The sequence below is a fragment of the Ammospiza nelsoni genome, chromosome 3 (genome assembly GCF_027579445.1).
Source record: "Ammospiza nelsoni isolate bAmmNel1 chromosome 3, bAmmNel1.pri, whole genome shotgun sequence".
Taxonomy (NCBI): domain Eukaryota; kingdom Metazoa; phylum Chordata; class Aves; order Passeriformes; family Passerellidae; genus Ammospiza; species Ammospiza nelsoni.
This window is the reverse complement of record NC_080635.1, coordinates 34372537-34396811: the sequence shown is the minus strand read 5'-3', so window position 1 is coordinate 34396811 and position 24275 is coordinate 34372537. Positions and strand designations below refer to the sequence as shown.

The following is a 24275-nucleotide window of genomic DNA, read 5'->3' as shown; positions in this document are numbered from 1 at the left end:
TAAAAGGCTTTCTGGAGCAAAGACTTGCTACAATGAGGTTCATTTACTTTCCCTGTCAGCCTACATGGATACATTTCAGGATTTACTTTAAATGTATAAAGAACAAATGTGACACAGCGCGGGTTTCTCTATTCTGAACATCTTCTTTTGCTTGAAAAGAGGGAGCAAATGCTTTTGATTTTGCAATACAAATCAGTGTGGCTAGTGTTACTTCCCTATCTCAACAAAAGCCATAAACTGTATTTTGAAAAATGGCCCTTTTACGTGATTAGTCCCTAGAATAAAATCATGGAATACGTTGAGCTGGAAGAGACTCACAAGGATCATTGAGCCCAACTCTGAGTCCTGCACTGAGCACCCCAAGAGTCATACCACGTACCCAAGAGCATTTTCCAAACACTACTTGAGCTCTGTCAGGCTGTGCTGTGACCACTTCCCTGGGGAGCTGTTCCAGTGCCCAGTCATCCTCTGGTTGAAGAACCTTTTCCTGATATCCAACCTAAATCTCTTCTGACTCAGCTCCATGGCATGACGATACTTCATATAGCAATATGAGTTATACACTTAAGGTCTTTTGTCTTTGTCTACAATACACAAAGTGATTATATTAGATCCATCTCCCACTAATTGAACATCCAAGGAGAAGGACTTAGCTGCCACCCAAGATGAAGTTCTACATTCCACTCTTTAGGAGGCAGGGGGGAATTTAAAAAGGCAGAATATACTATTTAAATTGGAAGTTAATGAGGGAACTGTGGTTAATACAGTTGACCACAAGTCAAGCAGAAACTTGACTTGAACCACAGGCAGAAAAATGCAGGCTTGCACCAGACTGCCCTGCAAACAGCTCCTACATGAAAGAGCTGCATAAAGGACCCTATTGAAACATCAGATATTTTCTTAATTCTAAGCTGGATAATTAACAGAAGATGGTCTTGGAATATCTATGTAACTGAGTTTACGCAGCTCTGCTGGCCTTCACAAAATCTTTTGACAGGAGTTCTTACAGTCACTGTACAGGAACTGAAAGTGGCATGTAAGTATGTAGTGGCATTTTCACCAACAGGCAAAAAGGAAAGCAGCAATGACTGTTGGTTAATTGAAACTCTGTTAAATAAAGCTTTTCTCTTTTCCCCACCATTAATAAAAAGTGAATTTCCTTCAATCAAAAGTTTCACACTTTTCAGATAAATTTTAATAACCAGGTTGCAAAATTAAAAGAAATAAACAAATTAAACTACCTATCTCTTCTCTGTTTAAACAGTATTTGGTAATAAAATATCAAAATGCTTCTTACACTGTGCTTATTTTCAACAAATATGATATGTGTATACTTATAAACATACTGGACAAAACTAAGAAAATAAGGCCTTGTAATTCAAGTATATGGACATAAATAAAAACCCCAAAATGGAGGCACTACAAACTAGGAACTAGGAAGAAAAGCTCATTGTATGAAGCAGTTTGGTCTGAATGCAGAAAACTACTCAAGAAGGTTTGTGTATTCTTCTGTGGGCATTCAGTTACGTGGCAAAGGACTGCAGCTTTATTACAGGCAATACCAGATTTTTTTAAAGCGGTAATCTCCAAAATGACAAAACTCAGACTGCCCTGTGATACAGTAAAACCAGCAGACAAATCCCTTTGCTAGTAAAATACCTTAGATAAGTAATTTGAGTTTCAAGGAGAGCTGACTTAGCAGGTTCAGGATTCACACCCAGCTACGGAGGGTAACTGTATTTCCTGCTGAGACACTTGCCCTGCACGTACCTGAGCTCCTTTATACAGCAACAAATACCTGACACCATGTAAGCACTTCACCTGCGAGCACAGCTCTTACAACTCAAAGCCACAGAACCCAAGCCATACAAGAGAATGGAGGATCCAAAACATTGCCTCCAAACCTAGGGGAGACTTCATTTCTTGGTATACAAACTGCCATCGAAAAGCTTTCTGTTCTGCTAGACAGTCTCACTAGCTTTGCTTTCTAAAAAGAATTACCCAATCATAATTTCTAATAAGGAAAAAATTTAAGATTTTACTCACTTCCCTAACTGTCTCTCACATAGAAAGTTTATGGTACAACCTTTTATTTTATATACCAAAATGCAACTTTATTGAGGTTACAATTTGTTTTGCCACTGGTGTGTCATTTCATTCTCAAAGAAATGATAGCAAAGATATTTAAGAAGAGACATATATTTCTAATATCTGTTGTTGCCAGCTTCTGACTGTGCTTCAAAGTCCTTTGTTAGCTGTATGAATCTTGTTTCTATAAAATGCCTGTGGTTTTCCATCATTTGCATAATTTCCATAATTTGTTGTACATGGTTTGTACTAGTGAAGAAATACTCAGTAAAAGGGCCTGTACAATATGAAAATTACTACTTCAGTTTTCAACTATTCAAATCCAGAGTCAGATTTTGGTGAATTTTCACTCTTGTAATTAGATGTTGTAAATGATAAACTAAAAGCAAGTGACAAAGTATCTAAGTTAGAAAACTGCATGAGATGATTGGATGGACCCAAGCAAAACCTCCTCACTGTAAATACCTACACAATATTTACCTTTCTCCATCTTCAATAAATTATTATTACATGTCAGTTGAAGAACATTAATGAAATTTTATCTTCCCATATGGGTTTTTTCTATTTCAAAATTATCTTTACTTCCACCTTCCATTCTAATTTGTTTGTGGCAGTTTTGGAAACACTTACTTCATGACAAGTTTTATCACAGTCAAACTGATTATTTTTTCCTTTTTTACTGCAACATTGGTACATTTCATGTGATTCATTTAATTTCACTCATGTGGCTACCACTGCATTTTCTAGATACTCATTAACAACCAGTGTATGAAAACACTATTATCTTTTTAGGTTGCCATGGCCTGAACAATGCAATTTCAAAGCCTTCAAGAGGACAAGAAAGGAAGAAGTGTTATAGCTGGGTACAAAGATTCCATCTGCTCGTCAAAACTTCATTCTGGCACTGAAACACAATCAATGAACACAAGTTAACAATGCTGCTTTCTCAGGGGTGCCAAACTCTTTCAAATGTGTCTTCCAAGAAAGCTGTGGGTGCTCATCACTTCTGAAAAACAACCTCTAGGCTACTGATGGGTGGTAACATTAACTGGAAAAGCATCCTATAAGTGTATAATGAAACAATAGAAGCTGGTGTGCTGTCCTTACCTCACCCTGTGGCACCAAGAAATCCCAAATATTGCAAAACAACCCCAGATGCTGCATATGACAAATTTTAATTGCTACTGACATTAATCCTTCTGCCCTTCTTCCATTTAAGCCCCTGTCCCACACAAACTCGGGCCTCTTGCTAAGAATGATCCAAGGGGACTCTCACCAATGCAGCCAACAGGATGCCTTACATGGCCAGAAAAAGTACTATGGAAAAAGGTACTTTCTCCTCTGCAGAGACTCAACTCTGCCATCAGAGTACTGGCAGTCCGAGCAGCAGGAGAGCAAACTGGAATTGAAATTGGATGCCCTGTAAAGCATCATCATCAGTCACAGGGACAATCAATACAAGCATAATTTTTCTAACAGTATCAATATGCTGCTTCCTGCCCCATCCTCTGAAACACAAATGGCACAAACATAGCTATTTAAAAATAGATGCTATTGGATTAATTTAGGCTATATCTATGTGAAATAAAACAGTATTTCTCTGCTAAAATGCAGCACTTTCAGTGGGCTCAAGAGAAATTTAATGCTGAGGGGTGATACTTAAATTACTCTTTTGTTATACACGTATTATACACTAAGCACAGACTGTCAACAAAATGCTCTTTTTCAAAACACCCTCTAAGTGAAGACAAGCCAATGGACTCATGAACATTTGGGATACATGTATTAACATGTATGTGGGTTTCCACATCTGTTTGTGTACAGCTTTGTGCACACGGCTGTCAGTCCTGGCATGTGGCATAATTCCTGAGAGCCCACAAAAGGACAAGAGGCATGATCTTGGAAAGGATGCAAGAAACTCTTTAGGTGGGGAGAAAAATCAAAATGCTCTCTTTTCAGCTCTGGAGACTTTAACAAACATGTAATGACATCAGCATTGATCTCCAGTATTTAGTTTTCTGCTTGGCCACTGTCCTTGAGCAATTGTGAGGGTTCTTGGTGTCTGTGCATTAGCTTGATCTATAGAGAAGTACTATAACTTTATTGCCAAGGGGATAGTCTATTGTTAAAGATCTTAAAAATAGAAATGAACTAAGAAGATACTTTCATACAAGCCTTCCCCCTCCAGCATCTGAAATAACATCATTTCACAATACACTCTTTTTTAATTTAAAAAAAAAGCTCTTAAGGATGCAAATGCAGCAAAACCAGAAAAGAAATAAAGCAAAGATGTTGCCATTACACTCTCCAAAAAAGTCCCAAAGCAATAAATCTTCTCTATTTTCAGAAGAGCAATTTAGCTTATGAAGCACTCACCCTTGTTACAGGCCTATCAGGTGGGTTCAGGGTTAGAAGCTCTTTCTTAGCTTGGGCTGAACAACAAATCTGCCTAACTTGACAAAATCAGAAACCCATTCATTCATATGCAGAATTTATATACATGTAGTTCTCACCTCTATGGAATAAGCACAAAAAAGCAAACTTTGTTCTGTGCATAGAAATGAATGATGGTACATCATAGGCATTCTCTGTCAGAATAAAAGAAAAATTAAACTCCCCCTGGTATCACACTCATAAGATCAATCTTATTTCTGAAACAGTGCACTGCTGGTCAAAAAGGAGACAGAGAGGCAAAACAAAACTTTTTTCTGAGTAACTCAGAACAACTAAATATGTATAGATTTCAGATTTGAAAAAGCGATACATAAAGGAATATTTAACACATTTTGAAGCTGGCAATATCTAAAATATTTTAACTGAGATAAACATGAAAGACTTTATAGGATTTACAATATTTACCTCAGTAATCTCTATCCTTCTTGTAAGTTCATCAAGAGAAGAAAAGCTGTCATCTAGAGATAGAGCTTCCAGGGAGTGATAAGATGCTCGTTCAGGTGAAATATCTGGAACAGCATCAAAGTCCTCTTGGTTTGCAAAGTCTGCAGATTCTTCAGTGTCTATTATGTTTCCATTCAAAAATCTCAGAAATAAATCTTCTTGTTCATTATGGACCTTCTCCTGCTGTCCTATTTCCTTGCACACCCGTGAATGGGCAGCACTCTCATGCTCAGACCCTTCATTACACCCAGAGCATTCACCTGAGGCACTTCTGTCCCATGAAGACTGTTCTTCATCATCATCATCAGGCTGTATCTGTTGCTGCTTTAAATTACTATTTCCAAGCTGGCCACTAGGAATTTCTGAAGAGCCAGCAGCATGTTTTGATCTGAGCAGACTTCTATCAGCTGGCACATCCAAATCAGCAGGCATATAACCATCATCTGTTAAAGCCAAAGCATCTACCATTGGCTCAAGAGGGAGTTTCACTCCAGGCTCCCCAGCCCCTTCTATTTCCACTGCATCCTTGGCGAGCTGTCCTTCCCTCAGCTGCAGGCTGTTATCTCTACCAGCATCCCCAGATGACAAACAGCCCGAGGAAGGCCTGCCCCCTGTCCCTGAGGACTGGGTGTGTGGCTCCAGCGTGGATTCAGCACTGCAGAGCTGCTCCTCCATGTGGTCCTTTCCTGCAGCTACCCGGACACTTGCTGCCTCTGTCTGTCCCTCAGTTTTGTTTTCACCTGGGCAAACAGTGCTCAGCTGTTTATCTTCTTTCTTTGGCGCAATGCCAGGACAAGTTTCAGTACCTAAGTGCAATAGGAAAAACAGTTCCAGAGTTTTTAAATGATTCAAAGCATCAGCCCCGGGGGGGAAAGAGTATACTGTGATTTGATAACATTGTAACCTAATGCTTCAAAATGCTCTCCCATAAAGGGCAGGTATTTTATGCTCCAGTCTGGATAACTTTTGTTAGTAGTCTCTGACTCCTGGTTCAGGAAAAAAAATGTATTTGCACACATTCTTGCAGGTGAAGCACATGATTCAGTGTCCTTCTGCAAAAAGCTACTTCCAATACGTAATCTTTCTGAGCAGTCACTTTTCCTCTAATGGATATTTTACATGAGTCATCTCATGGAGGCCTGGAGTTCAGACAAATGCACTTAATTACAGAAAACTGTACCTTGATGCCAGTGTATCTATCACCTAGAGAGATGTCTGCATTTCCTTTAAAGAAGTTGCAATTATACTAATTTAATAAATTTTAAATTTGCAGATCAATAGCTCCTTTGTTTAACACTAAACTAAATAGAAATTACATTTCCCATAAATGGACAGCATCAAAAGATGGTGCTTTTTGGATCACTTAGCTGGCACATTAAAAATGCAATTTGATGCAACTTATTTCTGTATTCATATTTACAATACATATGAAATTTTTTTTCTTATCTGAAATTTCAGAGACACACAAAGAGTTCTACATAGCTTGTGAATTCACCTACTCTTGGCATGATCTGCTGATGAAGGAGTAGATGCTTAGATCAAATTACCTATGAAATTATTAGGTATTCATCATTACAAGAAAGCCAAACCTCTGTTTTTAGGCTTAAAAAGAGAGGAAGGAGCTGTTAAGAATTAAAATATCAAAGTAAGCTAGCTAGGACAGAAACTGCCTTTTATTCCATACGTTAATAAAAACTATGTTAAGACTATGTTATAGTAGGACAGCAATACCCTCAATCAACAAATTAATAACTTTAGAAAACACTTATTTGCATTTTTTGGTCATAGTGAAGAGCAGAAAGGTTTTATGAACAGATTAATAAAGATATCAAACAATGCCTTTCTTAACTGAGTTCTCCATGCCAATTTTATTCTTTCCTCACCTGTTAAAATCTCTCTTAAAATGTGAGCAATTTCCTGAACTTGTTACACAAAATAGTCACATTTCATTAAAGGTTTGCATTAATTCATTGTACTGTACAATTTTATTAAATTCCAAACTCTACCCCTTTTAATGGATAATGAAATGCAAGGCAGCACAGAAAAGACAGACTTGAAAATTGAAAAAGAGAATATCCAAGCAAATCAAAATGTGGAAAAAACATCAGAATGACATTAACTGAAAGAAAGAGTACAAGCAACCCAACTTCTGTAAAACACTGAAAGAATAGGTGTGAGACAGGGACTTTTTAAAAATTAGACACAGATGAGTAGATAGCTCAAGGGATTTGTAATGGGATACTGAGCCCTTCACATACAGGTCACGAGTTCAAACACAGCCTGGATTATTGGTACAAGATTTTGTTACCATCTGTCAATTTTTCCTAGTGGATACATCCACATTACAACAGGCATCTTTGCTGGCAGCCCCAACTGCAACAAAGATTAAATGGAATCGGAAATTAAATCAGATTCTTTACGGTGAAAGGTGTCCCTTGAGCTCAGGGCACTGTTACTAAGGAAGTAATAAATGATCCCAGCACTGCTATCTAACCACAGATGTACAAGAACTGGGATGCAATGATCATTCACATCAAGTTTTCAGCAGTGTTCAATATTTACAACTACTTCAGGCAACCCATGCCCGCTACAGACTGAGGGCAAGTTAAGACAAACACTTGGAAGACTTAATTAGAAAAGATGCCTTTGCCAACACTAAATTAACTGAAGACATACCCAGCAGGGGCAGTAATTTTTGCCTGACTGACAGAGGTACAACAAAGTGTCTACAGAAAAATTTTAAGCAACAAAAGCACCTATGGTAATTTAAAAATGGTTTCTCTTCCCTCTGACAGAGTTGCATTACAATCAACCTTGGTTTGCTCATAACAGGAACCTGTAGGCACCACTTTGTCCTGTTAATGCAGGACAGCCTAGCAGACAGAGTACTGATCTGCAGTAATCTACCAATGGAGAATTCACTTCTCCATCTTTGTCCTTCTTCCCAATTAAAAGCAAATCCCATAGAACCTGAAAGAAAACAGGGTATAAAGACTTCCTCCCCATCCTGGAAATGAGTCTAAACTATATGTACACACTGCAAACTTATGTTAAGGGTTTTGTTAAATTCAGTATTTCATTAGGAAGGTTTTCATGAAACACATTAATTTATCTTTAGTTAACACTAAAAGCTATTAAATCTCTGCTTTCAGTCAGAAGCTGAAGAAATTAATGGGAAAAGGATGTATCAAATCACATCTTTTAATATACACACACACAGTATTAAGGGCCAAATTCTCTCTGTTGGGAGATTCAGAGTGAAAATCTGCCAGACAGTAAAATGTAATAGAACAGACCATTCACAACCCTTGCTCAGAGGGCAGAAATCCAATTAGGTACTGCCCCAGGAATCCTAACTGGAGGACTTCTTGTAAAGCTTTGTGTCACTCGCTGTAGCTTCAGGAGAGAGGAATTGTGAATTCTTAGGATCAACTCCCTACAGAGGCTCAAACTATGTTCCCATATACCTCAGCAGATCAGTGGAGTAATTTTTGCTTCAAATTACCAGGCAAGTTTGATTTTACTTCAAAGATGCTACTATAGTGCAATGCAACAATCACTACAATGCAATATAGATATTGCTACAATGCATTTTATATATTCTTACTGATAATTGCTACATAAATTCTTATTATATATGGATCCATATGAAGGCTAGTTCTCAAAACATATGAGAGTTTCCTTTTCCTGTCTTACTGTAAGCCAGACTTCTACTGCAAGCAGCTAAATGAGATAAGTAGTTCTTCCTGTGGTTTGATGGATAAATGTACAAGAAAAGTAAAACTTGACATGTTTAGTTCTCGTTTTTCATTTCATTTTTCTTTTTTTTTGGTAAAGAAAAAACCACCTAAAATGCAGAAGTCAAGCATTCTAAGTTTTCAGTGAGAAGGCCCATGCATTTGGGCTACTGCTGAAAAGGTTAAATATTAGGAACTGTATGTTTACTATAATAAAGGATTCTGCTGGGGTTCAGGCAAAATCAAGAACCAGTCCCAAGTGGTCATATTGCTTCCAGTCCTGAGCTGGATCACTCAGGCACAGCTTGTTACATGAACAATATTTCAGACTATGAATCACCATTGTCAAATTTCTGTACTGGTTCACACTGCTGCCTTCCCTACCCAAATCCTTCTGCCTGTAACCAAACCCATTCATCCCCAGGCTAGTGATGCACTGACACTGAAGGGCAGCAGCAGCCAATGCCCACATGCTGCCTCAGCAGCTGCTCACACTTGCCAGGGAGAGAATTCATTGCTTCCTCAAGAAAGCACCAATCTTGTGAAAAGCATCTTTTCCAAATTTCAATCACTGAATCTTGAGATAGGGTGGAAATATTCCTATCTTTGTGTTGGAAGTACTTAGTACTGCTGAAAATTTCTCAGCAGAACTGCTTTTTATTGGATGATATAGCTTTATCAATTTACCAACATTCCACAGGAACCCAAAGATTTGGATGATATTTTGACAAGGTTTACATTAAGAGAAAGGCATGAAAATATCCATTACAACATTACGTTAAGATGTTGTACTAGAGTGTTTCAACATTGAAACAAATGCTTCTGAATTCAGAACGTTCAAATGTTCAGAAATTCTGCTCTCCAGAAAGGTTGTTTCCACTTGGAATAAAATCAGAGGAAAAATTGTAATTGACTGTTTTTTTTTTTCCATGGGAATTTCCAACCATCCAAAAATAAAAAGCACCTGTGTTCTTTTGATCTACTTTCTGAGCTGTAGAACACGTTTGTTTCATCATTCTAATGCTTTATGTTTAGCTGGGTTACAAAACAGAAGTGGAGAAAAGGCAGTATAGGGGTCATGGTAAGAGAGCATGGAGATAAGGAGGATCCACACATGTAGGGAACTGTGACTCTGTATCTTCATTAATTTCTGATTCTCCTGAACATCCTGGCTGATACACACTTGTAGGACAGTTTAGGTTGAAAGGGACCTCTTAGGATCACTTAGGCTAGTTCTCATCTTCTGAAGAATTCTAGCTGGTTTTGAGGGAAGGTACTGAGCTTAAGCCAATTTTGGCAACTGCAATATGACAAAATTACAGAAACTTTTTGCTCAGAGAGAGAGAGAGATAAAGCACAGCCTGGTTGTCTACTAATATTCTTTCTCACTCTGTCTCCATTTTAACAATTCATTAATTTGTAAATGTTTCATAAGAACCCAAAGATTCAAACAAAACAGCTACTGGTCCAAGGCAAAAAAAAAGGATAATGAGGCTGAAAATGACATAAAAGTATGTACTGAAAACAATTAACTGAATATTTTTCTCTTCAAGACCCCCCAAAGGTTTCATCATTTTCTGTGTTGCTTCAGAAAAATGCATCTCCAAATCAGTAAACTGCATGTAACTTACAATAGTTACTAATATTGTTAACTACACTCCATTGCCACACCTCAGAATGTCTGTCATCAGGTTGATTACCTAGTATATATTTGTAGAGATACAAATTATGCATCTTATCTCTAGTTTTATACAATTTTGCCGCTTACATAAGCTACTAGAAATGCATGCACATTTAAGACTTTTTTTTGATGGAGGCTAGAATTACTTTACAATTATGAATATCAATGACTAATTAAAATTGTATTATTTATCCATTGTGCTGAGAAAAAAAAAATCATCCATTTGTGCCTCTGTTGAGATCCAACAAATGCTGCAGCTTCAAATGAAATAGCGTAATTATATTTATAGGAATATACCATTACAGTGTAATATTTAAAACAAATGTATGCACATGTACATTCATACACACATACCTGATTTAAAAGCAGTAGATTCTCTTTCCTTTAAACTTCTGGATTCCATTATCTGAGGTAAACAACTGCTTTCCCATGTATTTTCTGCAGCTACTAGCTGTAAAATATGATAGTATTACCTGTAATTTTTGGAATTAAACAGGAATGCTGTGGCTTTTTGAGACATTCAAACTTCAGAAAGCTTCTAAACTTGAAAGATTTTATCTAATATTTAAAATATATTTCTTAGCAATTTTTAACAAAGCAGAATTCAATAAACAGCTGCTTACCTTACTTTTGGATGCCTGTGGCCTGCAGCAATAAAGAAAAAAAGAATAAATTAAATAACCTAGTAGCAACATTCTTCATGATAAATATAAGTGAAGTCTTAGAAACCTTTGCTCTGCTCTAAAATTAGCACAGAACATTTCCTCCACTGAAAGTGTCAGCCTGCTAACATACTTTCAAGCACAGATCTGTACTTGCATGAATATCATCAGAAGACCAATTAGCCCTAAAATTGTTCCACCTAACTGAGAAAGCAGTCAGAGGAAATTTACTGCAACATATCAAGCAATGTACATTCCTGTAAAAGGTTATGCTCAGAATAAACTCTACCAACTTTAAAAATCATATAAGAACTTGATGTCTACTACTATTTAAAATAGGGATCACTACAAAAGAGATGGAAGAATGAAATGCCCTCCCCAAAAACCTATTTCCCTCTCCACAGACTGGGACATTTTCTGGGTTGTGTAAGGTACAGCAGCTCCCACTGACTCCATTCAGATTCACAGGTGAATCAACGCTGCTCACAGTCAGTGTGGACTCTGCCAGCTGGATACAGATTCACGCAAAATGTGATTTATCACACACAATCTGTCCTGCAGTCTTTCATACAGCAATGAAGCTAAAATGTGGAGCATTTTATTTAAAGCTACTGAAAAAAATTTGGAGAGACAAGGGAAGAGTACTGATGTTCCTATTCTGTAACAAAAACTTCAAAAATTTACATTGCCTTTTAAATTGTACCATTTAAAATTCAAATAAAGGACACTCAAAACTATCTTTAAAGAGCAAACATGTCCAGTATGTAGCTGTAAAACTTGAGTATGAGAGAAATTTACATTAGTTTCAATTAAAAAAGCAGAATGCTCACATTTTCCAAGATCTGCACGCTATTCATTAAAAATTAAAGTGTTATTTCAATTAAAAAGTAAAATGAGTTTAAAGCTTAGGAAAAAACCTCTATATGAAACAATAAAAGCAAATAGGCTTTTGTCTTGAGAGTTTGAAAGAGTAATAGTATTACATCCAGAGCACTCATCATGACAAATGAACACAATAATTTTTATCAAACTGCAGGCTTTCTCAGAACAGGGAATGACATTTCAAAACTGAAATGAAGGAGAAAGCAGAGTAATTCTCAACGAGGTGACAACCCAGGTGACACCAGGGAGGTGCTGCTCGTTGCAGCACATAAATCATAGCAGACCTGAGTCTCAGCCCCTCTGTGGGCTCCCAGGTCGTGTGCAGGTGATGAAAGCTCAGTGCAGCCTCTCAGCAGCAGCAGCAGCACTGTGGCTGCAAACCTGCAGCTCCAGTGCCACCCTGCCCCTCTTCCTGTGGGGATGCAGGGATGCCTTCCCAGGGCCTCCCTCCCAAAGGCATTCAGAGTACACCTGAAAAATCCCTGCATGGATTCTGGCAATCAGCCGGGGTGTTTTCAAGCTTTGGTACCATCACCCAGAAGAAAAAAAATTCTTTATGAGCAACTCTTTATGAGCAACAGGAGCATTTTTGGCTTTTGTTATATCCAGATTGACTAAGCCAATGCAAAAGTACTAGAGAAAGTTCTCTCTCCTCCTCTCATTGAGAGCATCTCGCCTGTCACAGCCTTTGAATGTAGTTGGTTTCCTTACTGCTGCTGGCTGATCATTTATCAGAGGCAGCTTGTATGATTTTTTCCATCTGTGCATTAAAATCAATGTCTGGACAGTAGGACATTCATCCATGAAGGAACAGATCTCCTCCTCCTACCTGGTGGGTACAATCCCATATGCGTTACTACCCCGAAAAGCACCCTGGGCACAAGCTTGTTGTACTGTGATACACTGATTCAGGAGGCTGATGGATCAGGCAAAGCAGCTACCAACTGAGATTTCACTGTGCAGAACACTGTCATGCTAGGAAAGTACAGAATCACTGGTTCATGTAAATGCAACCAATATAACATTAATAGAAGGTGACAAGAACTACTTTAAGCATTAAGGAATTGTCCTAAAATGTGGAAACTTGGGAATGAAATCCTATAAGGTAGGCATGGGGGCCGAAGTGTGAGATGCTGGACACGTGCATTTTGAAACAATGACTAAACCAATAGGTATTAAACATGAATACCATTATTAGTTCTACAGTCTCTCTCTTCCTAAATTAACACTATTCAGTTTTTCCTTTGGTTGAAATAGTAAAATCAAAACTCCAGTTCTGGAAAACTGATGATTTGCTAAAACAAGTTCAGATTTAGTCTTCAGGCATTCCTCAAACTATATTAAAACAATGTGAAAATTGGTGGTAAAAATATTTTAGTTATGTATCAGTAGGAACCACCATTTTATAACCAAATTCAAGTCAGTGATGCAACTTTTATTTTTACACTGATTATTTTAGAACACCCATAATGGCAAGGAGACAACACCTGCAGTAACATATTAGTTTGAGGAGTAATACTTTCTTATACTTACTGTTGATGTGAAGAGCAAACTCTAGTAAGCTTCTCCAGTTCTTGGCCACTCAGCTCTTTATCTGAATTCCTCAGTGTTCTAGCTGGACTGGGAACTGCTGTCTTCCATTTTCTTTCTACATTAAATCAAAATAATTTTTACTCAAGATAATATAAAAGTAGCTTAACATAAAACAAATAGGTTAACTAATTAATGGAGAAATATTGACAACTTTTCCATGGATGTTCTACAGTCTCGTTTCAGACTATGTAGAACACCATCGTATTCTTTCAGAAGACACTTTATTTTCATCACATCACACTCACCAATCCTAACCCAAAAATGAGGGTTGAAATAACTGTGGATCAAAATCTTGATTAACAGAATAAAGAATTACAAACAATTGCCACATTTATAATTAAATGTGTTCAAAAAATTCTGAAGCATGAATACTCTTCTTGTAACAAGCTCAGAGAAATTCTTACATAAATGCTGCTTTTGCTATGTAACTTTTTTATCCCGGAAATGTATTATTTAGAAATACAAACTAAAGTCTTTCTTCTTCTATATTAGTTTATCTGGTACTCACCCCACTGTTCCTGTATGGAAGAAAGGTTTGCAAGCAGCTGCTCATGATAAAGTCGTTCAAGCTGAATGAACTTCATGGCCTTCTCATCTGAATGGGAGGTTAAAGGCAAATGCACACATATGTGGACATGGTATGACTTACTCATAACTGGCATCATGTTTGAAAGGGAAGTAATTACACACTTGAAATTTGAAATAAGTGAATCAAAATGAATAATGGCCAGCATCCTGATTTCCGTGCAAGAAAGAAAAAATAGCAGACATGAAAACAGCAGGCAAGAAGTAAAATAAGTTGAGAAACATTCAAAAATTAAAATCCTATTCTTTTCAGCAGACACCTCTTCTCATGTGCCTGAAGTACAACAGAAGATTTTTCTTGAAAAGAAATTACTGAAATGTTATTATGCTGATAACTTTACAAAAAAAAAAAGAAATCTCAGGGAAATGAAAAGCAAAACAATGACACAAATACCAGCACATATCTCGCAAGAAATACCAAAAACCACGACTAACTGAAAATATGATTCCTTTCTGCTGACCAGCTGGAGACAGTATTAACACAGTGATCCAACTTAAACTTTTGAAAAATACCTGCCCCCCTTTTCAACCATTATACAACACTGTTGGACTGCTGAGTTTACCTTTTGTTTTCCTGAAGATTCGGCTCACTTTTCTTCTATACGAAGAACCCTTATGCTTAGCGTTATCAATATATTCACAAAGTCACATATTTTTGACTTTATGAAGTCACATATTTTACAGTAGTCAGGATAATGCTAGCTCCATTAAGCCTGAGTTGTTAGTTGTTAGTAGTGGTGCTTGAAGCTGTTTTACCAGCTATTTGAAATGTAATTCTACAATACAATGAGGATAGAAGTGAATGAGGTTCTCAGCTATACAGAAAACCCACTTTCCATTATTCATGCTAATTAAAACACTGGAGTAATTATTACAAAAACACAACCAGTAGTTATTCTGGTTAGCCTCATGCAATACCATGGCTTATGAACAACAATATTAATGGAAAGAATATTCCCTGTCTTCAGGAAATCTGTTATTAGAAACAGAATTACAGATCACAAAGAGAGCCTTAGAGGATCACAGCAACAAACCCTGAATTATTTTTAATATGAGATTCCACACTGGATGAATTAAAATGTCATGGATAATTAATACAGTGCAACATGATCAAGTAAGTTCTTTATTAACCTCAGGAAACTGATGGCTGGAGGTACAGTGGAGACATCCTTCATAAATATGTATTATATTGTGGTGTTAAATTCCACACATCAGGTGTACGTTGCATTAAAAAATATTTCCTTTGATCAGCTTTAAATAGAATGCCTTTCAATTAAAGCAACTCCAACAAGAGGAACTGTTTCTACCATGCCATTTATATTTTAAATTTACTGTATCCCCCCTGCATCATAATTTACTACAGAATTTTTCCATGCCTTTCATTTGCACTGTGGAATTCACATTTTCTGATGGACACTTTTGAATTAGGAGAAACAAAGCAAAAATACAGTCCTCTAAAGCTGTGATGGATATTTTATTTTATATGTTGCTTTTATAACATTGCAACAGTTAGCTCTCTGGTTTTATGTACAGGCTAACATAATTTATCTAGGTTTATTATGCCTTGTTACTTAGCCTGCTAAACAATTGCCTATTGCTGCATTTTGTTTGTACAAATCACATAAAAAAGAAATAATCTGTATGCAAAAATTCTGTAATAGATTATGCATTTTAGTGAATCCCATATACCTTAAGGGCTTACCACCGCATCTTCTTTTTATAATCTGATCGCTTTCCCTTTGAAGCAAAGAGGAAATCCCAGTCCATCTTTTATAAAATTCTGACTTAACTTTGAGGTTTAATATTATTACTCTATCACACAATTACTGAAATGTATCAGAATAATTATCAGCAGTTCAACTATTACAATTTTTGACCAAACTTACTTGCATTATCTAGGAACAAATCAAAATAAACTGGACTATTAAACTGTTCCCAGAAGCAAGTACCCATATTTCCCTACAACTGTTTTTCAAACTACCTTGATATGATTTTGACTGATTAGCATTTGTCAAACACCATTTTGCTATTGTTTGCAGGTTGCTGATCTCAGCTCCAGGTGTTTGCTATTTTTATTCCAATCTAGACACATTCTAATCAACTCTTGTGACAATTTTATCATTACTGTAAGTACCCTATTTGATATAATACATACCCTATCTCTAAAATGGACATTTTCCCAGTTACTAATATTTAGAATAGAAGTAATCTTATAAAAACAAAAATTATTTGAAAATGTTCTCTTACTTCCTTGCTCATGTCCAGCTACTAATGATTGCATCAGCTGTTGGAAGTGAATTTATCCCTTAACTCACATCCCAGTTGATTAAGGAGGATTTGCTAGCATATTGTGTATTCAGTCATGGGTGAATTATGGCTGTTCACTTCTTTCTAACCCTGACCCACAAGATGTGAGTTAACGACAAAGCATTGGACTTTTATGTTTTATCATATCACATTATTTTAATACTGTGCAAAGATTTCTGCAAGTAAAAGGATACATTCTTCCTCTTGAAAATAGGTCTCAGCTATCTGCAAAAGTAAAAAAAAATATGTAATTCTCATGACAGTGGCAAGGATGTAATATAAACTTTTTATCATAAATCTAAACATCTAGCTTGCAGGCTCCTGTTAGTTTGGGTAATATATGAATGTTCTGACAAAATACATATATTCCTATTCTAGGAAAAAGGTCTTAAAAGAGTATCAAAGACCACAGAAATATTAAGTCCTCTCACATAAAACAGATTTGATTTTGTGTAATTTACAGAATTCCACAAAACCAAAAAACCTTAGTAGGGTTTCATGTTCCTGCAACCATAAAATTATTTCAGAAACATTTTTACTTATCTTAATAGAAAGCTTTAAAATTACCTACAATAGAAGTACTATTTTTACTGATACCAGTTCAAAAGTTTGAATTCTGTGCCTGACCAATGTTTCCTTATGTTTGATCAAATTAAGATCATTGCTGTGCTCTCCTGAGTATTACATTGCAATGTTTTAAAACACAAATAGAGGTTTCCTGACTGATGAGAAGTCTTTTGTCTTCCTGTAAACAAAAAATATTTGAGAATTGCAACAATAACTTATTTGTGCTTGTTACAAAACTGTGCAGGCTTTCCTAAAAATCTGAGGAATACTGACATCTTTGTTTGTAAATTTGATGAAATACAAAAAATATAAACCTCAGAAGTATTCCACCGAGCTCTACACTAGCAGTGACCTTTATAAGCAGCAACTAATCAGTCCCTGGGGACAGCAAATTTTGGCAGCCTTCCTATGTGCCATGCATGGTGAGGCAAGGGCAGAGCTTGCAAAATGCTCCAGGACTGCAGGATGCTGATACCAGGACATGCAGATTGAGGCACCTCACAGATGATTCCCCAATGACTTCTGTGGGAGCACTCAAAAATTCTCAAGATCTTTGGGACATATCAATTTAAGTAGTCATGATATGGAGGACTTAAATAAGCATTTTTGTAGAAGTCTGAAGATGATAGCTCAAGAAAGACAGCAGCTTGAAGAGGAGTCTAGATTACAAATTGTATTTCCTGACTCTCAGCCTTACTGCTAACCACTAGACAATTCTGAGTCCAGTACTTTCAAAAGAGAATGGGTCAGTGACTTCTAATGTTCTTTATCTGCATATTTTGTCTGCTGTCCACAATAGCTTCCTAAGAATTTTTGGAGCTGTAAAAGCTCTACCCATGTTTTATATAAAAATATCTCTTAGATTCTTTAAAAAGTCCTAAACAAATCAAATTAATCCCATTCAACACAGGAAAAAAAATTACATCCTATTTTAATCAGAAGGTGACTCTTAGAACAACCGCTATTATCCAATAGTCTTTAAATATTCAACACAAACACCATGGACACCTGACACAGCTCTTAATTTTACAATGAATTTTGTCATAGAGAATAGAAAAATAATGTCATAGCAGAGTATTTGATAGACTTGGTTTAATGTTACTGTCAGGCTGTATTAGAAATCTGGAAAAAAAAAGTCTGAAGATGACAGGTTAATTCGCTAGAAAGGGAAAAATTTCTCAACAGACTCACTTTACAGGAATGCTAAACTTAAAATCTTCCCCCCTCCCATCCTCTATTAAAAAAACAGGTTAGGAGCCTTGTGAGTTCCTTCAGCTTTCTTTCAAACACTCCATTCAAAATGCTTGAGATTTTTTAGGAAAAAAGAGATAGTGTTTGAATACATATTTCAATCTGAACATGCAGATTTTGTTCTCAGTTCTGTCACAGATCCTGTATGACTTTCAAAAGGTTCTGGCCCTTAGGGTTTGGCTTCCTCATCTAAAAAGCAACAGATTTTTGTGCAATTGATTCCCCTGATGTTTGTAAAGCATTTTAAGTTTTTGCCCTACCTTGTTTTCCAAAAATGACCTTTGTACTGACTCATGAAAAATCACCAAATCTGATGAGGCTAAAAGCAAATTGTTAATCCTAAAGCAAAGCTTCCCATAAGTTAAGGAACAGTATCAAGTATCTTCGCTCAAGCACAGATGAGGAAAAATAATTTAAAATTCTATGTCAAATGTAGATTATCTATAGTGTGCAATCATAAAGAGAAACGTCTTTCTCCCATATAATTGCTTTTTTGTATAAAAGAAGAAGAATGCAGGAATGTCATTACAGTTTAGAAATTCAAAATGTCTTCCAAAATAAAGACAATGCAGCTAAGTCAAATCAGACAGGTATAATATGGCCCATATTAGACATCACAGCCAAGCAAAAGGTCTTCTAGCCTGCTCTTAATCTGACACAACTAAACAACAACTGTACATTAATACTGCATCAAGTTTTATCCAAATATTTGTTCTTCATTATAAGAAAAAAAAAAACCCAACACACTGGTCAGTTTGTAAGAAAGACTGCTTTTCAAACCACAGTTTTCCCTTTGGTCTTGCAGGTGTGGCAACTGTGCTAATATAAAGGTATACACTAAGAAAACCTTGAATCTTAATATTCATGCTTAAAATTCATGCTAGAAAGATGTCTACAGCAGTAAAAACAATTCCAGACTTAAAATTTTATTTAGGTAGCTGCTGTCCTGTAACTATTCCAGTGTCTTATAAACCTTATTCAAGGTAGATTAAAAAGTGATTATGCTAAATCTTTCTGCCAAACTAATTTCACCATTTGGGGACTTAGAAACCCATCCTTAGGAGTTTCCTCTAACTACAGAATATACTAACAAGGCAATTTATAATTTAAGAAATATTAGAAGATCTTAGAAGAGATATTTGCCTTGACCATCTGTTATGCATCAAAGTATCCTGTCTAGATATGAGTATTGGTATAAATTGCATTTATGCATATTTTTCCTAATGAAAAAAGGTCTCAAATAAAAGTAAAATTGGGTGCAGCACCCCAAAATCATAGAAAGTACCTGATGGAGACACAGGGGCAGTATCTTTGAATCCATCTGCTCAACCTCTTCACGGAGCAAAGAGAAAAGAGACTGCAATGTTTGCTTTTGGTCTTTTGGATGAAAGTTTTCCTTTGCTTCAACAGCACTTTCAGCCTGCACAAAATCTGTATCCGCATTCAGAGTATTTTCCTCCTGGATCGTTGTGGCTCCCACTGTAGAAATGCCTTACAAAAGGACAAGTACTTAGGTTAGGATTCAAAAAAAATACATCAAGTTGCTTTTTTAGGAAATTTCACTACGAATGTTATGAATAAAAACCTAGTATGTTAAACAACATTGCTGATAAACTAAATGCTGGCCTTGTAAAAATCAATTGAGACAGGTCTGGCTCACTGTCAGCTCACCTACCCCACACAACACAGTAACATAGATCAGATACATTTGTACACTCCTAAATGGGACCCTCCTTTCACTTATGGGAAAAAAATAATCAAAACACTTAGAAAGTGTTATACAGAGTTACTAATAAAGAGACCAGGATGACCTAGAAGTGCTTAGAATCGAGTTTTGCTCAAAAAGGGCAAATAGCAGGTAGGTGAGGGCAGCACGACTGAGTTTTCAGTTTGTCTCTTTGCTCCTGCCAAGGACCTCAGACAAGGAGGTGTCCTGGGGATGGACAGACAAGGGAGGAAGGACAATCCAATGGATTCCCCTATTTTATATGGTGAAAGAGTGGCTCCTCACAGTGACTGCAGGATCTTTAAAGGATAGAAAGAAGCAGGTGATGCCAGTGTGGGATTCTACTGTAGGAGAGAGATGTCTAAGGGGACTATCCAGCTATGTCGAGTGAAAAGGAAGATCCCTCCACATAGCTGGATAGTTCTTTGAGTGTCCAGGGAAAGAGGCAGTGGCACTGATCTGTGTTGGCAACAATGACACAAGGATGTATAAACTGAATTTAGATCCCAGAACTTCTTGCTAGACAGAAAACTAGGTTCTCCATGGCACGTTTCCAGGCAGCTCACTGTTGCCTGTCTCCAGCTTTATAGAAGTCAAAAAAAATTAGGCATTCAGGTGGACATATGAAAAATAATGTAAAGCATAACAGTACAAGAATATCACAGGAAAAAAAAAACACTTTCTGGATGCAAATCCTACATTTTATTGTTACAAATGAAAAACTTATGTATTTTGATCATGAATATGATAGTTATGAGAAAATGTTAAATGAGATTAACAAAGAAGTGTAGAGTAGTAGTAGCGACAGCAGCAGTGAGAGAAATCAACTACCCATATAACTGACTGGATCAGTGTCTCACAAAGATCAGAGAGCAATAAATTACAGCTTCCTATAAAACACAGTCTTAGGAGCAATCAGAAGACTACAGCTCATTCCAACAGTTAATAAACTCCTTTTTAATTCTCCATAAAACATTGAATTTCACACACTTGCGTAAGACTATACTTTAAAAGATTGCTACAATTGTTTAAAACAATTTAGAGAATTTGGCCACAGAAATGTGCACAATAAACTTTTGATAAACTCAAATTATAATGAGTAATGTTCCCCAATCAACATTTTCTGAAATCATGTTATCCTTTGAAAGATGGACAGCTGAGGCTATTATTTCAAGTATCTTTGTGTCCTCAGCTTGGGCACTCTGTTTCAGACCCCTTTGCTTTCATTGCCTCTGAAACCCAATAACAATGACTCAGGTTTAAGATTTAGGACCTAAGAAAGGCATTAGCTTGTCCATGGAATGCTTCACCATTTTATTTTTGATTATTTAAACTCTTTATTTAGTAAACTATCCAAGTGAGGACTACTAATAATCTCTGTGGGTGGTTATTTTCACAGGGCTTACTGCCAGAAAAAATATGGGTGTAACTTAACACTGCTTTTCCAAAATTAATGCACATGTCTGTTCTTCCGGTATTTATTTGGGTTTCCAGTGGGCCAAAAGCAACAAGAGACAACTGGATGCAAGATACAAGCCAGGAAACACTTCTAGAGATGGAATTAAGGCTGTCTTTAAAAATACAGTTTCCTGTTTAGCACATTATCATGAAACCAGAAAAGAGGGTCCTCGTGTTCTGGCAAAGCTTTTCTCTCAGAAAAACAAAGAAACCAAACTTCAAGCTGCACTTTACTAGCAGTTAATGATCACCTGTCATATCAGAACATGAACATTGACTGCAACATGCTCAACAGCAACTCTCATGAAAAACCTTAATTTTATTGTTTTCATGATACTGTTGCTAACACAGTTCATAAACTGCATTATTATTTGTACATATGGTTGAGCTGTCACTCAAATCTTGCCCTAAAATTTCTTCCCTGATTTTCAAAGTGAGGCTTTACAGTTATGTGGGTTAATTCTAACTTGTTTGATTTTCAACACAAGACAATATCTGTGCCTTAGTAGTAGCACTACAACAAAGAATTTTTGTTGTAACACTTAGTAATGCTATTTCACCATAAAGATGTGATGGGCTAGGATCACTATTTATTTTTCCCCCATGCTTGAAAACAGCACTCTACTTTTTCCAGGAATCAATCAATCTTACTGTCCAAAGCAGATAGATCAGGTATCTTACATGTATTTCTGTTTTTTTAATAAGGAAGGATTAATTTTTTTCACTTTATAAAGCACTGATATTTACTCCACCCCAGAACGGAACCAAATCCTTTATGAAAATGTGTGCAAAAAAGCACAGAAGACATCAGTCAGTGGCCAGAGCACTCAGCAGGTCAGTGGCAAAGAGCCAGGTTCAAGTTTTTGCTCTGCCAGACTCACAAATGTTTCAATGACCGCTTCTACGCCCAGTTGGGTGTGCCAATGTTTCCTAAGATATGGAGAGAAGCAAACTTTCTCTCAATTTCCCCAACAGCTCACAGAAGCAGCCCCATGTTTGCCTAGGAGAGATGAAATGCTGACACACTTTCTGAATAAAGTCCCTCATTTTTCAGTATGCCTCAGGTTTTTCTCTTTTTCAGTACTGCAAGTATATGAAATTAAGATGCTCTTTGCTACCCACCTGAGGATGAATCCAAGGTGCAAGTATGAGTGATTTGCTAACAAAATAAAATTAGGGATGTTGCCTTCTGGTTTTTTATATAAATTGAATTTTCATATTCAGTAGCACTATCTTAAGTCACCAGTAACAGAAGTTTCTAGTACAGAAAACATATGGCAATTTCTTTTTTTAAACATTCTTTGGTACCCAATACAGAAAGCTATTTCAGACTGATTCATTCAAGAACTACTGAAGAAAAAAGAAAAAAAGACCAGCAAGTATTTAAAAACTATTCATTTTTAAGAGCAGAGATTTTGAGATAAAATTTTGGTAAAGATACAACTTCAACTGAGCAAGGTCAAAATCTTGTTTAGTTTGGTTTGGTACACAATCCTAAATTAAACAACATTACTTGAATTATCATGTAATTTGACTATCTTATATTAATATAGTTTATTTCCCTCAACACCAATTCCATCCCAAACACTTCCTTCCTTCCTCCACGTTCAAGCTGCTATAAAAAATAAGTGGAATAATTTACAGAAAAAGCATATGTTGCAGAATTTAACTTGGGGAAAAAAGACTGAGTGCAGGTTACCATGTTAAGGAATCATATAATGATTTGACAATATTAAGTTATGCCAGGACTGACCTTTTGAAAAAAGACGAACTTATTTTCAGAAAATATGGATAATCTGAAGTCCATTTTTACAAAAATGTATCGGAACAGATTAAACTTGATGAATCACTATCTCTACCACACTAAAGTTAGTACAACTCTTTACAAGGAATAACATTATGAATAATCACCAAAGTTTAAATACTTCAGTTAAAATGTACATGTATTCTTTGGTCCCCAGTCCTCCCTAACCAGATATAATCATAGTACATTCAAAACTATGATGAGAATGCAAAAAGAATACAAGAAAAATTGGGATCTAGGAGCTATAGACTTGTCCATCCCCTCTCAGTTTCCTACAGCATCAAGAGGGCTAAAAGGAGGTGCTTCTTCAAACAATAAATAGATTAAATCCTGGAACTGCTACTCCAGAACACTGACATGGATGCAAAAAGCAACTGTAAGTCAGGTGATAAATTCACTCTAAAGTATTACAGTCTGTCAATTTCCACCTGGGGGAAGTCTGAGATTGCTGCAGATGGGGAGCAGAACATGTAAACAAATCACTGCACGTTCACCTTGTCCTTGTACCCTCACCGACAAATGCCCTGTTGTCCCCTGTCAGGGGGAGAATATTGAACCAGAAGGATCTTCAGCCAGGTACAGTGACTGCTAAACTTGCATTCCAGTCTACTGAGAGGAGAAGTTAGGATAATTTTAGCTTCAGCAGATCCCAAGCATATACAAACAGATAATAATCCAACTTATGACTCTTTATTCTTCACAAACAACTATTTAGAGGGTTTCAGACACATTGCAAGTACGAGTACTTGTTCTTTCTTTTAAAGTATAAACATGTTGAGAGAAATAGACTGGCTTCTTTAATGATCACCAATATCCTGCTGAGGCAAGTCAGAAGTAGACAAAGATGACTAAAATGTAATTTTCTACATAAATTGCTTTAGTTTTAGTCACTAGCAAGAAGAGGAATACGAACAACGTGCTTTTGAAGTCAAATGTCATCTTTTTTAGAATGGCAACATTTAACAGCAATCATAGCAGGTGTGCTTATAGAGAAAAATATTCATAAATCTCTTCCTTAGTTATGAGTCAAAGTAAC

General features: G+C 36.5%; 1 protein-coding gene across 2 annotated transcripts in view; it reads right to left on the bottom strand.

Moving 5' to 3' along the window:
• The window catches only part of CNST (consortin, connexin sorting protein), a 45874-nt gene that overhangs the window by 5442 nt on the left and 16157 nt on the right, over window positions 1-24275 (bottom strand). For both annotated transcript variants that reach the window (XM_059468770.1, XM_059468769.1), the window contains 7 exons: window positions 19537-19742; window positions 16628-16658; window positions 14050-14136; window positions 13482-13596; window positions 11028-11049; window positions 10759-10855; window positions 4948-5792 (listed from right to left, as the gene is read on the bottom strand). In XM_059468770.1, coding sequence (XP_059324753.1) covers window positions 4948-5792; window positions 10759-10855; window positions 11028-11049; window positions 13482-13596; window positions 14050-14136; window positions 16628-16658; window positions 19537-19742 — 1403 coding nt within the window. The remainder of the gene's footprint in view (window positions 1-4947; window positions 5793-10758; window positions 10856-11027; window positions 11050-13481; window positions 13597-14049; window positions 14137-16627; window positions 16659-19536; window positions 19743-24275) is intronic.